This window comes from Cetorhinus maximus, chromosome 13 (assembly GCF_964194155.1).
Source record: "Cetorhinus maximus chromosome 13, sCetMax3.hap1.1, whole genome shotgun sequence".
Taxonomy (NCBI): Eukaryota; Metazoa; Chordata; class Chondrichthyes; order Lamniformes; family Cetorhinidae; genus Cetorhinus; species Cetorhinus maximus.
In genome coordinates, this window is record NC_135891.1 from 90,524,072 (window position 1) to 90,536,227 (window position 12,156).

Genomic DNA, 12,156 nt, shown 5'->3' on the forward strand with positions numbered 1-12,156 from the left:
ATATTCTTCTGCTCCTAAGGGAGCAAGTATGCATGTTTTCAAAAATAATCAGTCCCCGCTGGGATCTTTGTTTTTTGACCTTTGTGCAGCCCACAGCAGAACTTGTTAGTTCTCTGCTGGCAAGAGTTCTGTTAGATCTTAATAAAATTCCCAGAAATGTCTCCAGATATGCCAGTAAGACTTGCCATCAGAACCTGGGGCCAAATTTAATCAGGGCCGAAACCCAGCAAATTGAAGTTCTTGCCCACACTGTCCCTCAGGTAATCCATCCCCACTATGCTCTCCTCGAGCTTGGAATTTGAGGCTTGTTATGAGACAGCCTTTGGTAAAAGTGAGTTATTTAAAAATCTGAGGGAAACATCAAACAGCTGTCATAAGCTATAATTTTAAGTGTTGTGTTTGAAATGCAACTCTAAATTCAGGAATCAGGCCACCAGTTCTCGAGAGGTTTTATATTAAACTAAATAAAGCATTTTATTAATTTACACAAGTTAAATATATACACATGGCTACAAATTGCTACTATCATAATTTTTAACAAATTCCCAAACTCATCTCCATTAAGGCAATAGCAACCCTTAGACTTAACTAGACACCAGGCAAAGCATTTTCACCTTACGAATTCAAAATGAGGTTCTTCTCACTTTGGCTCCTGTGGAGATAATTGTAGGCTTACAGCTACTTTGATCTTACATTGCCTCTGCCCTACACACACGAAAACTGCTGAAGTTATACCTAGCACAGTTCATTGAATGTAAATTTTCATTATATCACTAGCCTCTTTGAGCTCCACCTCTTCTAACAATATAACCCTTTTCACAGTATCATTTTTATTAGCAATATAAACACATTGCTTGTCTCTGCTAGCTAGGTGTCAGATTTCACTCGCCTTCTTGAATGCTCTGTTCAAAAAATGCAAATGTACTCTACCTCTCTTACATCTCAAAAGTAGTACACATCAAAGCACCCAGACTTGCTAGCTTTAGTCCACTTAAGACACACCCACAGACTATCTAAGCCTCTATTTTAAAAAGAAAATATTTTCCAATAATATATACATTAAAAGCTTCATGACAGGCCCACACTAAATTCTTGTGGAAAAAATTAATTGATCTTGAGGGAGACCAGTAACATTTTTAAAAGAAATTCAAACTCCCAGGTATTAACTGAGAATTGCGCCACAAGATTTCATGTTTTAAACAAAAGCCTTTACTGTACAAGAGTTAAACAAAGCAAACTCTACTAACCTAACACTATTTTATAAACCCTTATTCCTTAAGCCCAAAAATCTCAACAGGAAACTCCCCGTTCTACTTTTATTTCCATTCCAAAAGTTCTCCTGTACTTTACAGGATCTTGAGGTTTCCTTCACTTCTCCTGGCACCAAGTCACAGCTCTCAGGAATTCACTTTGATTCTCCTCGGTGTTCCCGCTATTCTGAGGTTTGAGATTCCTTGGGGCCATTCCACTAGTACCAACTAGGTGACTCTCCAATTCTCCTTGAGCACTTCAGGATTGTGGACACCCTAGCTCGAGCATGGACCCCACTGCTTTCTTGTTCAGTGACACCAAAATCAGAAAACACCCTTGGTTTCTGATAGCCCTCTGCTACTGGTTTGTATACTCCGGAAGACTTCCCTCTCTGCTTGTCTCAAAACTGCTCCCAGGTTCCAGCTGACTGCCTCTGTTTCTGTGAGAAATCACGCCATTAAACACAAAATAAAAAGGCACTTCCCTGCAACCTACCCTCTTGGCAACGTGGCACACCGAGGATGTTGCAGATAGATTTTAACTAATTAACTTTAATTCCCAAACTTTCCCTTTGTCCTGGGAAACCATGTGAATAATTTAAACCCCTTCTGAAGACAACTGTAGACATCTCCTCTCCACCCTCAAACTCTCAAAGGGGCCACCCATTGTTTAATGTTTTCCCACTCCCAGCTCTGACCTTATTTAATAAACACAGGCCACCCCTTGAATTTTAATTACTTTACAAGAGTTTGCCTCCCAAGCCAGGTGCTTCCATTATTTTACACTTAAAAACTTCAATCCCCACTAAAAGCTATACTCCTAAAACAAACTAATCATGAAATTAGACATTTTTGCAACCAAATGACATTTTCATGATTTACCAGGAGTTTTCTACTCTTCATGAGATTAAAAAGTGCATTCGATAGTTTCTGAAATCCCTTGTGTCTTTGCTCACAGAGCCTGTTATCTCCGGTTGCGTTTGGCTTTGGGTGCGAATATTTCTCTCTCTATGAGGAACAAGGAGTTGGTATTCAGTGGTTTAACCTTGTCTCCAGCCCTGTAGAGGGTGATGCATACAATTTTACTACTTCCATCATCCTCATGCTGATTGACGCTGTCCTCTATGGCATTGCCGCATGGTACATTGAAGCAGTGTTTCCAGGTAATTATTTATCTTATCAAGTTATATTATGGCAAAAGTGCAATGCAAATGTCTCCTTGATCTAGCTGGACTAAATAAAGGCAAATATATTTTTAAACAAATTTCATAAATTCGTTACCTTTAGATCAATGAAAATCCATTTTGAAACACTTCATCTAGATAAACTTTTCTGGTGGATCATATCATAAGAACATTGTACAGTGCATTATTGAGGCATATGGACCAGGAAAACCCAAATTTTGTCACTGAGTTAGCCAATCTCAATTGGGTGATAGGGGAAGCTACTATTTATCTCCATGCCTTGGGCTAGGGGCAAGATTAATCAGCCTGGTTTCCAGCTATCCAATGACCACTCTGAAGGTGCGTGTATGAGCATCGGGCGAGAGCTGGTCAAGCTTGTCTGTGATGGCCCCAAGGCTAAATATCCTGCAAACTCATAAGTGTATGTGTTCTTGCATGAAGAACTTGCTCGATGTACCAGAAAGCAACCATTACCCCTTGACCAAATTTCAAGAAGAGTCAGCTTCCCCAGAAGAAGGAAGGCAAATGTTCTCTGAAAGTTATGTGCAATTTGATAATTCAATAGAACTTAAACCTGGTTGAATGCCATTGGTTCACATTTACTGCGCCATCATATGGTCGACTGCAATGAAAAATTCATTGATTTGTATTGATTAGCCAGTTCTTGTCCTCCTCTTCAAATCTGTCCGTATCGATGCTCCTCCTTAATTTTGTGATCTCTTGCTTCAGGTTCCTGCATACACACACTGCAGCTCAAACACTGGACATCTCCTCAAAAACAATGGCCCAGATTTTCCAGCCCCGCCTGTCGTCGGGATCTTCCAGTCCCGTCAATGGACTTGGCTGACCCGCTGCATCCCCTGCAGCAGGTCCTGCCATGGTGGGGTGGGAAAATCCCAGCTCATGTTTCTCATCACTCCTTGTTCATTTTACTCCTCTACCACTAATCCTTTGCTCGCACTCTACAATCGGCAGCTGTTCCTTTGGCCACTACATACGCATCTTGTGGAATTCCCTAGGTGTCCCTTGGCTTAGTTGGCTGCATGTTTCTCTGAGTCAGAAGAATTGTGGGTTGAAGCCCCATTCCAGAAGTTGAGCCCATAATTTAGGCTGACACTTCAATGTTGTAAGGAGGGTGTCCTTTTTTGGAACTGTCCCCTTTCAACTGAAACATTAAACTGAGGCCCTGTTTAAATGAATATAATAGATCCCGCTAAACTATTTGCACAATAGGGAGTTGTCTTGTTCCCTGGCCAACATTCACCCCTCAGCCAGCACCATCAAAAGCACTATTAACTGGGTTATATTTGCCAAGGGACTTTACAGCTTGCAAACTACTTGCTGCGTTTAACTACAGCACAGCATTGACTGAGCTACAATGGTAATTCATTGGCCGATGATGTGAAAGCGACAATACAAATGCATGTTCTTCCTTTCACGCATCCTTCTCCCTTTCACCTTTCTTTCTACTTTTGAAGTTTCTCATCAAACCTCATTCTCATTGGTTCGCTCGCCACCATTTCCCACTCTCCTCACGTTTTCCCATGCTTGGTTTTGAAAGTATTTTTCCAACCTATTGTGAAGTGCTTTAAGGCATCTTTCTGGATGTAGAACGCTATATGAATGGATTTGTTGTTGATCAGGTGTGGAAGATTCTGCTCCCATTTTATTACTGGATATTTGCTCGTAGGTCAATATGGAATTCCGAAACCCTGGTATTTTCCTGTCCTCAGGAGTTACTGGTGCGGAGAGTTCTACTGTAATGAGGATCTGTTTGAACTCTCTGATAACAGCAGCACCAATAAAGGTAAGGGCTACAGATCCACCATTTTGGGTTTGTTGTTTTTGTACATCTCCAATAATTTTAAGATCATCAACAGTCTGATGAAAGATCATCAACCTGAAATTTTGACCTGGATTTTCATCCTAAATGCGGGTAGCGGTAGTTGCCCACCTCATGAGAGAGTGCCTGCAAAGGTGGGATCTTCATTGCCGGGGGGCAGGTGCGGGATGGAGTCAGGACAACTGACCCAGGAAAAGTTTGGAGGTAGCCACAGGGGTAGCTGGGTGTGGCCGCCGGTTGTCTAAGAGGCTTGACTCCGTGCTGTGGGACTTTGTCCCAGTTAAATTAAAAACACAGGCCCTCCAGCCCTCACCCCTCACACACTCCCCATGCCTCATCCTTGCCACATCATGTCCCCCTACCTACTCCTATGGCCCCTTGTACCCCTGTGCCAAGCTATGCCCTTCCAACCACTCCCCATGGCCCTTCATACACCCAATGCTAAGCTATGCCACTTCCATGCCCCATTAGTTTTATACAGTATATAAGGGGTCAATGAACCCTATCATGACAGTAAGATGTGTTTAAAAAAGCAATTTGTTCACAGCTTTCTACGGTTTTAAAAAAAAGTCATTTCACCAGAAGTCAATAAAAGTGCCAATCATCTGGACCCTTTAAAGTATCAATAACAAAAACTGGAAGCCCTTGAAGCCACTTAACCTTGTGCAATTAAACATTGTGCAATTGACTGCATAGATCAGACAGCCTGAGCTGTAAATCAAGCTATGTTTTCTCTTAGGCTAAGGTGTTCCGACAAAAGTAATGGTTGTCTGGGCTCTCAGCCAAGCCTCATTATGTATGCTTGGCATTGGGCCATAGGGGGTGGGTGAAAGGACATAGTTTGGCAGAGGGGGCATGAGGGGCCATGGGGATTGGCTGGGGTGGCATAACTTGGCATGAGGAGGACCTTTTGAACTTACTTTTTTAAAAGGTCCCCTCATGCAGACTGGGGTTCACGACTCCCCTGAGGGACTGTGAGCTGCAACCCTTTAAAAACCTGGCCCGAGTCCATTAAAATTGCAGAAGAGTAGGACATGCCTATCTCTGCAATAGAGCCGGACAGGTCAGGAGCGTTGGATTCAGGCTTTTGACGGAAACCAGACCGCCCTCTTTAAAGGCACTCCTGAAAATCAGACAGCCCAGGAATGGGGTCAGGAATCCCAGAATTTTAAAGAGCTCCTGTGTCATCCTGGCTGGGTGAAAATCCAGGCCATTAACTCTGCTTTCCTCTCCACAGATGCTGCTTGGCTTGCTGAATATTTCCAGCATTTTCTGGTTTTAAATCAGATTTCCAGTAACCACAGTATTTTACTCCTGTTCCTTCAAGGTTGTGTGGTCAATTCATATTTCAAAAAATTAATCTGGGTAACACAGCTGATATCCAGATATGAGTTGTTCACACTATAGGGTGGACTTGGAGTGACACATCTGGACAACTGGGTTGTCACCTTTTATGACTTGAGTTTTTGCCTGTGGATTTGTGCAGCCAATGTTGTTGCTGGACATGACAAGCTGAGTGGTCAATGCGCCTCCCATTTTAAAAACAGAATTGGTGTGAATTGTAGGCCAAACCACCTGTCCTCCTTGGAGTAATGTGTGACGAGGAGAATCAGAAGGGAGACAAAGAATATATTGATATGAGTGTCATTTTATTTCAGTATCAAGTAAAGGGAGTTCCCCACCTGTTCCTCTACTGAGAAGTGTTTGATTAACAACTCCATGTGATTAGTTTAAAATGGCTGAGTGAAAGGGGCGCATGTTTTTAAGGAAGAGCAAACAAAATACTGTAGATACTGGAGATATGAAATAAAACAAAAAAGTGCTGGAAAAACTCAGTAGGTCTGGCAGCATCTGTGGAGAGGGAAACTGAGTTAATGTTTCGAGTCCAATATGACTCTTCTTTGGAACTTCTTTGGAGTCATATTGGACTCAAAACGTTAACGCTGTTTCTTTCTCCACAGATGCTGCCAGACCTGCTGAGTTTTTCCAGCACTTTTTTTAAATTTTGCATGTTTTTAAGCTTGACTCATCTTGTTTGCTGTGTGACTGATGTTCTGGTGGTGATAATTTTACATAGTTAACATTTAGGAGCATCTTCCTTGTGTTTTTTTTTCAGTCCATCTGGAAAAGGAACCAACTCACCTCAAGTTGGGCGTGTCCATCCAGAAGCTAGTGAAGGTTTACGGAAATGGGAAGAAGGTGGCTGTTAATGGACTTAGCCTCAATTTCTATGAGGGGCAAATCACCTCATTCTTAGGACATAATGGAGCTGGAAAAACAACTACCATGTAAGACTTGTTTGACAGGTGGGTAGGTATTGATTGGGGTGTTTAGGTAGGTGATGTCTTGCCTGGCAAGCAGTTTTTAATATTAAATAAGCATTATGATGTTACAATTTTTGATCTAGTAATAACTAACAGTTGGCCACCATTATACCACCAAGTATAATGCGTATATATTGCAGTTTTCTAAATGTATCAGTGAGGATTATGAATTACCCATACTAGCTCAAACATTGATGCTGTTGGCTTCTGTGGGAGCTGTCCTGATCAAACAAGTTATTGAAGTAACACATGCAATTCACAACTTGGAGCAGAAGATCGAGTCCCATCTCCCTTTGTTGTTGCATGTGTGCTCTTGATTGCTCTGTCGGTCACTTCTTTTGTCATTTTTCTCTTTCAGTCTTTCTCTTTCTTTACCATTTATCTTGACCCATCCTTACTCCTCTTTTTCTATTCATTCATGGGATGTGGGCATCGCTGGCTAGGCCAGCATTTATTGCCCATCCCATCTCCCCTCCTTATCTCTCTTGTCCCCACCCTCCACCACTCATTCCCCCTTTCTTATCTCCCTCGCTCCCATCTCTTAACCTTTCTTGTCCCCCTCCTTCCTTGCCACTCCATCTTAGCTCCCTTGCCTCCTTGCTTTCCTCTCCATCTTTCTATCTCCCTTTTCTCCATCTTGCCCTCTCCTCTGCATTTTCTCTCTTTGCTCGCCCTCTCTCTTTCACTGATTCCTCTCTCAGTCATCTGCCCACTCATGAAAAAGCATTACCTCACTTTTGGAACAGAGCACAAAATAAACATCAAATTTGATTTATTGACAAACTACACTTATAAATGCTGCACTCTAACAATGATGAACTTGGCCAGTTTAATGTCCTTCGATTGAGGGAATGGCCTGCTCTACTTTCCCTTTAAAACCTCTCCTTATCTCAGCTCCCATTCAAAATAGTGGCAATATGCAAAAATTACATTTTTTGGAACTATTTCTTAGATCCTCTTTTAAAGTCAATGATTTGTTACATTCAGACCCAGTGACACTGGCATTCTCTGTCTGTGGAACTTTGAATCTCTCTTCATGGTTAAGTGTAGATATGGTAGGATTTTGAGCTATGATGCACCCAACAAATCACTCCCCTCAACCTTTATAGGATAAACATGATTGTCTCGTGTGTGAGAGTAGTTCTTTTGCACTGGAGATCTTGTGGCGCAGTGGGTAGCGTTCCTGTGTCTGAGCCAGAAGCTCCGGATTTGAGTCCCATCCCAGGACTTGATGGCCACAGAAGGTGCGTTCGTGGCATGGCCAAGCAGGTTGATTTTCAACCTGTAAATCCTTCCGACATGCCTGTAGCAGGCAGTAAGAACAGGAGCGTTTCCTGGTCAGCCAGAACCATGTGGTAGCTGCAGCCCTAGAGCCTCCCCACATTAAAAGATTCCATGCATCCTCTTCACTTTGAGGGACAAAGAGAGAGAGAAAACTGAAAAAGGAAAACTAGAAAATTAAAGCAAATATGAAGATATCTTTATACTGGGCCTTGCACTTCAAACAAACCTCAGAAGAGCTTCACAGCCAATGAACCACCCCAAATTGCATTGATTTTGTGTAAGCAAATGTGACAACTCTTCACGCAATAAAATCTTACAAACACCAGTAGCATCATAAAATTTACATCACCGAAGCCATTCAGCCCACTTGTGCTGGTGCTAGCTCTGCAGCTAGAGCTAACTCCTCATTTGATTTTCTTGTCCTTTCCCATTATCCTTTGATAATCAATCAGTTCATCTGTTTTTGGTGGCATTAGTTAAGAAAGAATGTTGGTCAGGACACCAGGAGAACTCTTTGCTCTTTCCAAAAATCTTGCCACAGGAACACAGGCTTGACAATGTTGCAGTCCGCTTCGGACATTGCAGTGTTAGCCTAGTTTGTAGGCTCAAAATTTAGAGTAAAATATGAATCCACAACCTAATTTTGCTTAGAATGCTACCAAATGAGGTGAGCCAGCATCTGCAGGACAAAAACGTGCAGTAGTTCAATCAGAATCTGGAAGCAAAATGGTAGTTTGATGTTTCAGGTAGAACCTTTCATTAGGACGCAAAAGATGCCAAGGGCTGGATATCAGTTCAAGGTTATTTTAGCTGGGCTGCAAAGAGATGGAAAATCAAAGAGCTAAACATGTCTCCAAAGAGTAATAGAATGTGAATGGGAAAACCCAATGAAAAATTTGGAGGGGGAAGGGAAGCAACAGAGCCTGGTATGCTTCTAGTACTTTTGAAGGCAGGCCAGAGGACATTACCCCGAGGAAGATTAAATAGTGTTTCAGGTACTTGAAGATGAAATAGTGTATCTGACATTTGCCTTGACAAATTCCAACATATGGTTTGCACTTGAAACAATAATGTGTCTTTTCTCTTGCCAGATATACCTGCTGTGTATCTCTGCCATTTTCTATTTCACATTTTTGATGGTCTGCCTTTCTACAGCGACATTTCAATATACAGTAGTCGGAAATTATGTTTATTATTTCCCACAAGGTCTATCCTGACTGGATTGTTCCCACCCACGTCTGGGACGGCATATATTCTGGGCAGAAATATCTTCACTGAGATGGATACAATCAGAAAGTCACTAGGGATATGTCCACAGCACAATGTACTTTTTGACATGTAAGTACTGTTTTTTTTAAATAAGGACTTTTGCATCACCCAGATCACAGTCTGCCTCATTCATATCCATCTTATCATCCAATTGCAGTTTAGCAATCAAGGAAAATCTGAAGCCCTCCTAATTACAGCATCCAGAATCCCTCGTTCCATGCTTTTGTTGTCTTTAGGCTTGACTATTCCAATGTTCTTCTGTCTCGGATCCCAAAGCTTCATCCTCCGTAAACTTGAACTCATCCAAAACTCTGCTGCCAAGTCCAGCTCACCTATCACCCCTGTACTCACTGACCTGCATTTTCTCCTGGTCCAGCAATGCCTCAGTTGTAAAATTATTATCCTTGGTTTCCCTCCTTGGCCTTGCCCTTCTCTGTAACCATCTCCAGTCCTACAACCCTCCAATTTCTGGTCTCTTGCACATCTCTGATTTTAATTGCTTCAGCATTGGCAGCTGCGCCTTCAGCTATCGAGGCCCTAAGCTCTGGAATTACCTCCCTAAACATCTTCTCTATCACTCTACCTCTCTTTCCTCCTCTAAGCTGCTACTTACAATCTCTTTGGCATGGTTTTTGGTCATCTGTCCTAAAATCTCAAGTTTGATGTCAGTTTTAGTTTGATAACGTACCTATGAAGAACTTTAGAATATTTTACATTAAAGGTGCTAAAGGCAAGTTGCTGTTGTTTCATAAATAATTCCAAGAGTTCTTTTTAAGCTTCGTTACTCTACCCAACTATTGGTTATTCTGTATGAAGAATATTCTCGTATCCATCCCGTATTTCTTTTTTCAAGTTCTGTAGCATTTATTGCTGTAAAGGAAAAAAGGTCCCCTTCATTTACCCACCATGAATCAAAGGCTGTGAAATTTCCCATGAGTGGCGGGTGCTAGTGTTGGTAGCCCACAAGTATTTTGTCTAAGTAGTGCGTGTGGAAATTGAGGGTGGTATTTAATGCAGACAACAGGGTTATCACCAGCCGTTGGAAAACTGGTGAGAGCTCTGTGTCACCTCACTTGTGGAAGGCCTGCCAAATTAAATGTATCTCAGACACTTAAATGGCCAGCAGTGGGCCTTCCCCTGGATCAATGACCCTGGGGGTGGGAATTCCACCTTCCCGTCCCCAAGAGCTGCCAGCCAATCGGAGACTGGCATCTGTCCATTTTTTTTATATTTGTTCATAGAGTGTGGGTGTCGTTGGCAAGGCCAGCATTTATAGCCCACCCCTCATTGCCCTTGAGGAGGTGATGCCTTCTTGAACCACTGCAATCCATGTGATGTAAGAACACCACAGTGCTGTTAGGAAGGGAGTTCCAGGATTTTGACCCAGTGACGGTGAAGGAACAGCGCTATAGTTTCAAGTCAGGACCGTGTGTAGTTTGGAGGGGAGCTTGCAGGTGGTGGTGTTCCCATCTGTCTGCTGCCCTTGTTCTTCTAGGTGGTAGAGGTCATAGGTTTGGAAGGAGCTTTGGTGAGTTGCTGGTAGCTGCCGGCAATGCACCCAAGGAGAGGCCTAGCCTCACCAAAGGACCCAAGCCACAGGTGAGTGAGGGTGGGCTGGGGGTCATGGTGTGGGGTTTGTGGACGGGGGAAAGAAGGTCAGCAACGAGGGCAGAGGGGTAGCTCTCAATAGCCTGGCCTTTCCTGATGCCTGGTCCCTCGTTCAGGTACTAAATGCCTTTGACCGAGGGTTCCCCAGGGAGCCCACAAGCTCAATGGGATTTGCTTTTCCCACATATTGACTGCCTCGTTCCCAGCAGCAGCAGGATGAAGCCCTTAAGTGACTTTGATTGCCCATTTAAGGGCCTCAATTGTTGGCAGGGCATGAAAGCACTTGGATGGCCTTCCCACCTTGAGTTAATCAGGGCAGAGGCAGGAAAGTGGTGGGTTTCCCACCCAGCACCCTCCTGCCTGATTAAATGACCCCGCCACCAAACTTGCCTTGGGGGAGGGCATTAGACCCTGCCCTGAGTGTCAGTAGCCTATTCAACAATGAAGATTATGCTAACTGAGCCTTAATTTGTCATCCCGTGTCTATACACATATTTTCCAGTTGGTGGGTCACTGCAGAGTGATTGGGAGCAGTAGACCTCCCTAGCCTGAGTTCAATTGAAGTACCCAACCTCTGCATTATTAAAAATCAGTACAAAACAAGGGACAAGTCTGGGGATCTTCCTGGTCTGTGTGGCATGGTCGAACACTGGATGATACGTTTACCCACTGAACCAGTGAGAAAGTTGAGAAATTGACTCGTTGCTTCTATGCAAAGCAGTCTTCTTCACCAGTAAGTATTAACAAATACACCACTTCAATAGCAGAGGTTTGATATCTGATTGGAAAACAAGAGGGCTCAGTGACTTTTGCAATTCTATAAAAGGCCAATGGAGAATAAATGCTGCAGCATTGAATAATCTCTCAATTATCTCTTGTTTGTAATTGTTAAACTGATGTTTTAGAATGACTGTGGAGGAGCACATCTGGTTTTATGGAAGACTGAAAGGGCTGACTGAGGAGGAGGTAAATGAAGAAATTAAGCTGATGATTGACGATGTGGATCTGGCGCACAAACGTCGGGAACAAACAAAAAATCTCTCTGGTGAGGAGTCAATTCTTCACATCCCTCCATGTAGGAGGTTGGCATGTTTTTTTTTTTCCTGCCTAAATGTGTAAATGGTCTATTTATGTATTCTAAGGTGGCATGCAACGAAAGCTTTCAGTCGCCATAGCGTTTGTTGGTGGGTCAAAAGTTGTTATTTTAGATGAACCAACTGCTGGTGTTGACCCCTACTCCCGCCGAGGAATATGGGAGCTCCTGCTTAAATATAGGAAAGGTGAGTCAGGTATCACATGACTTGTTGGTGGGACTAATGCTGATTGAGAGTCGCGCTTCGATCTGCAATAAATCATTGGATGTTCTCTGCTTACAAACATCTCTCTTTTGTGCC

At 42.9% G+C, this 12,156-nt stretch overlaps 1 protein-coding gene across 1 annotated transcript in view; it reads left to right on the top strand.

Moving 5' to 3' along the window:
- LOC144688799 (phospholipid-transporting ATPase ABCA1-like) overlaps positions 1 to 12,156 on the top strand; it is a 132,275-nt gene that overhangs the window by 56,193 nt on the left and 63,926 nt on the right. Inside the window, exons 11-16 of the mRNA XM_078555751.1 lie at positions 2,209 to 2,413; positions 4,125 to 4,241; positions 6,394 to 6,565; positions 9,092 to 9,223; positions 11,668 to 11,807; positions 11,905 to 12,042. Coding sequence (XP_078411877.1) covers positions 2,209 to 2,413; positions 4,125 to 4,241; positions 6,394 to 6,565; positions 9,092 to 9,223; positions 11,668 to 11,807; positions 11,905 to 12,042 — 904 coding nt within the window. The remainder of the gene's footprint in view (positions 1 to 2,208; positions 2,414 to 4,124; positions 4,242 to 6,393; positions 6,566 to 9,091; positions 9,224 to 11,667; positions 11,808 to 11,904; positions 12,043 to 12,156) is intronic.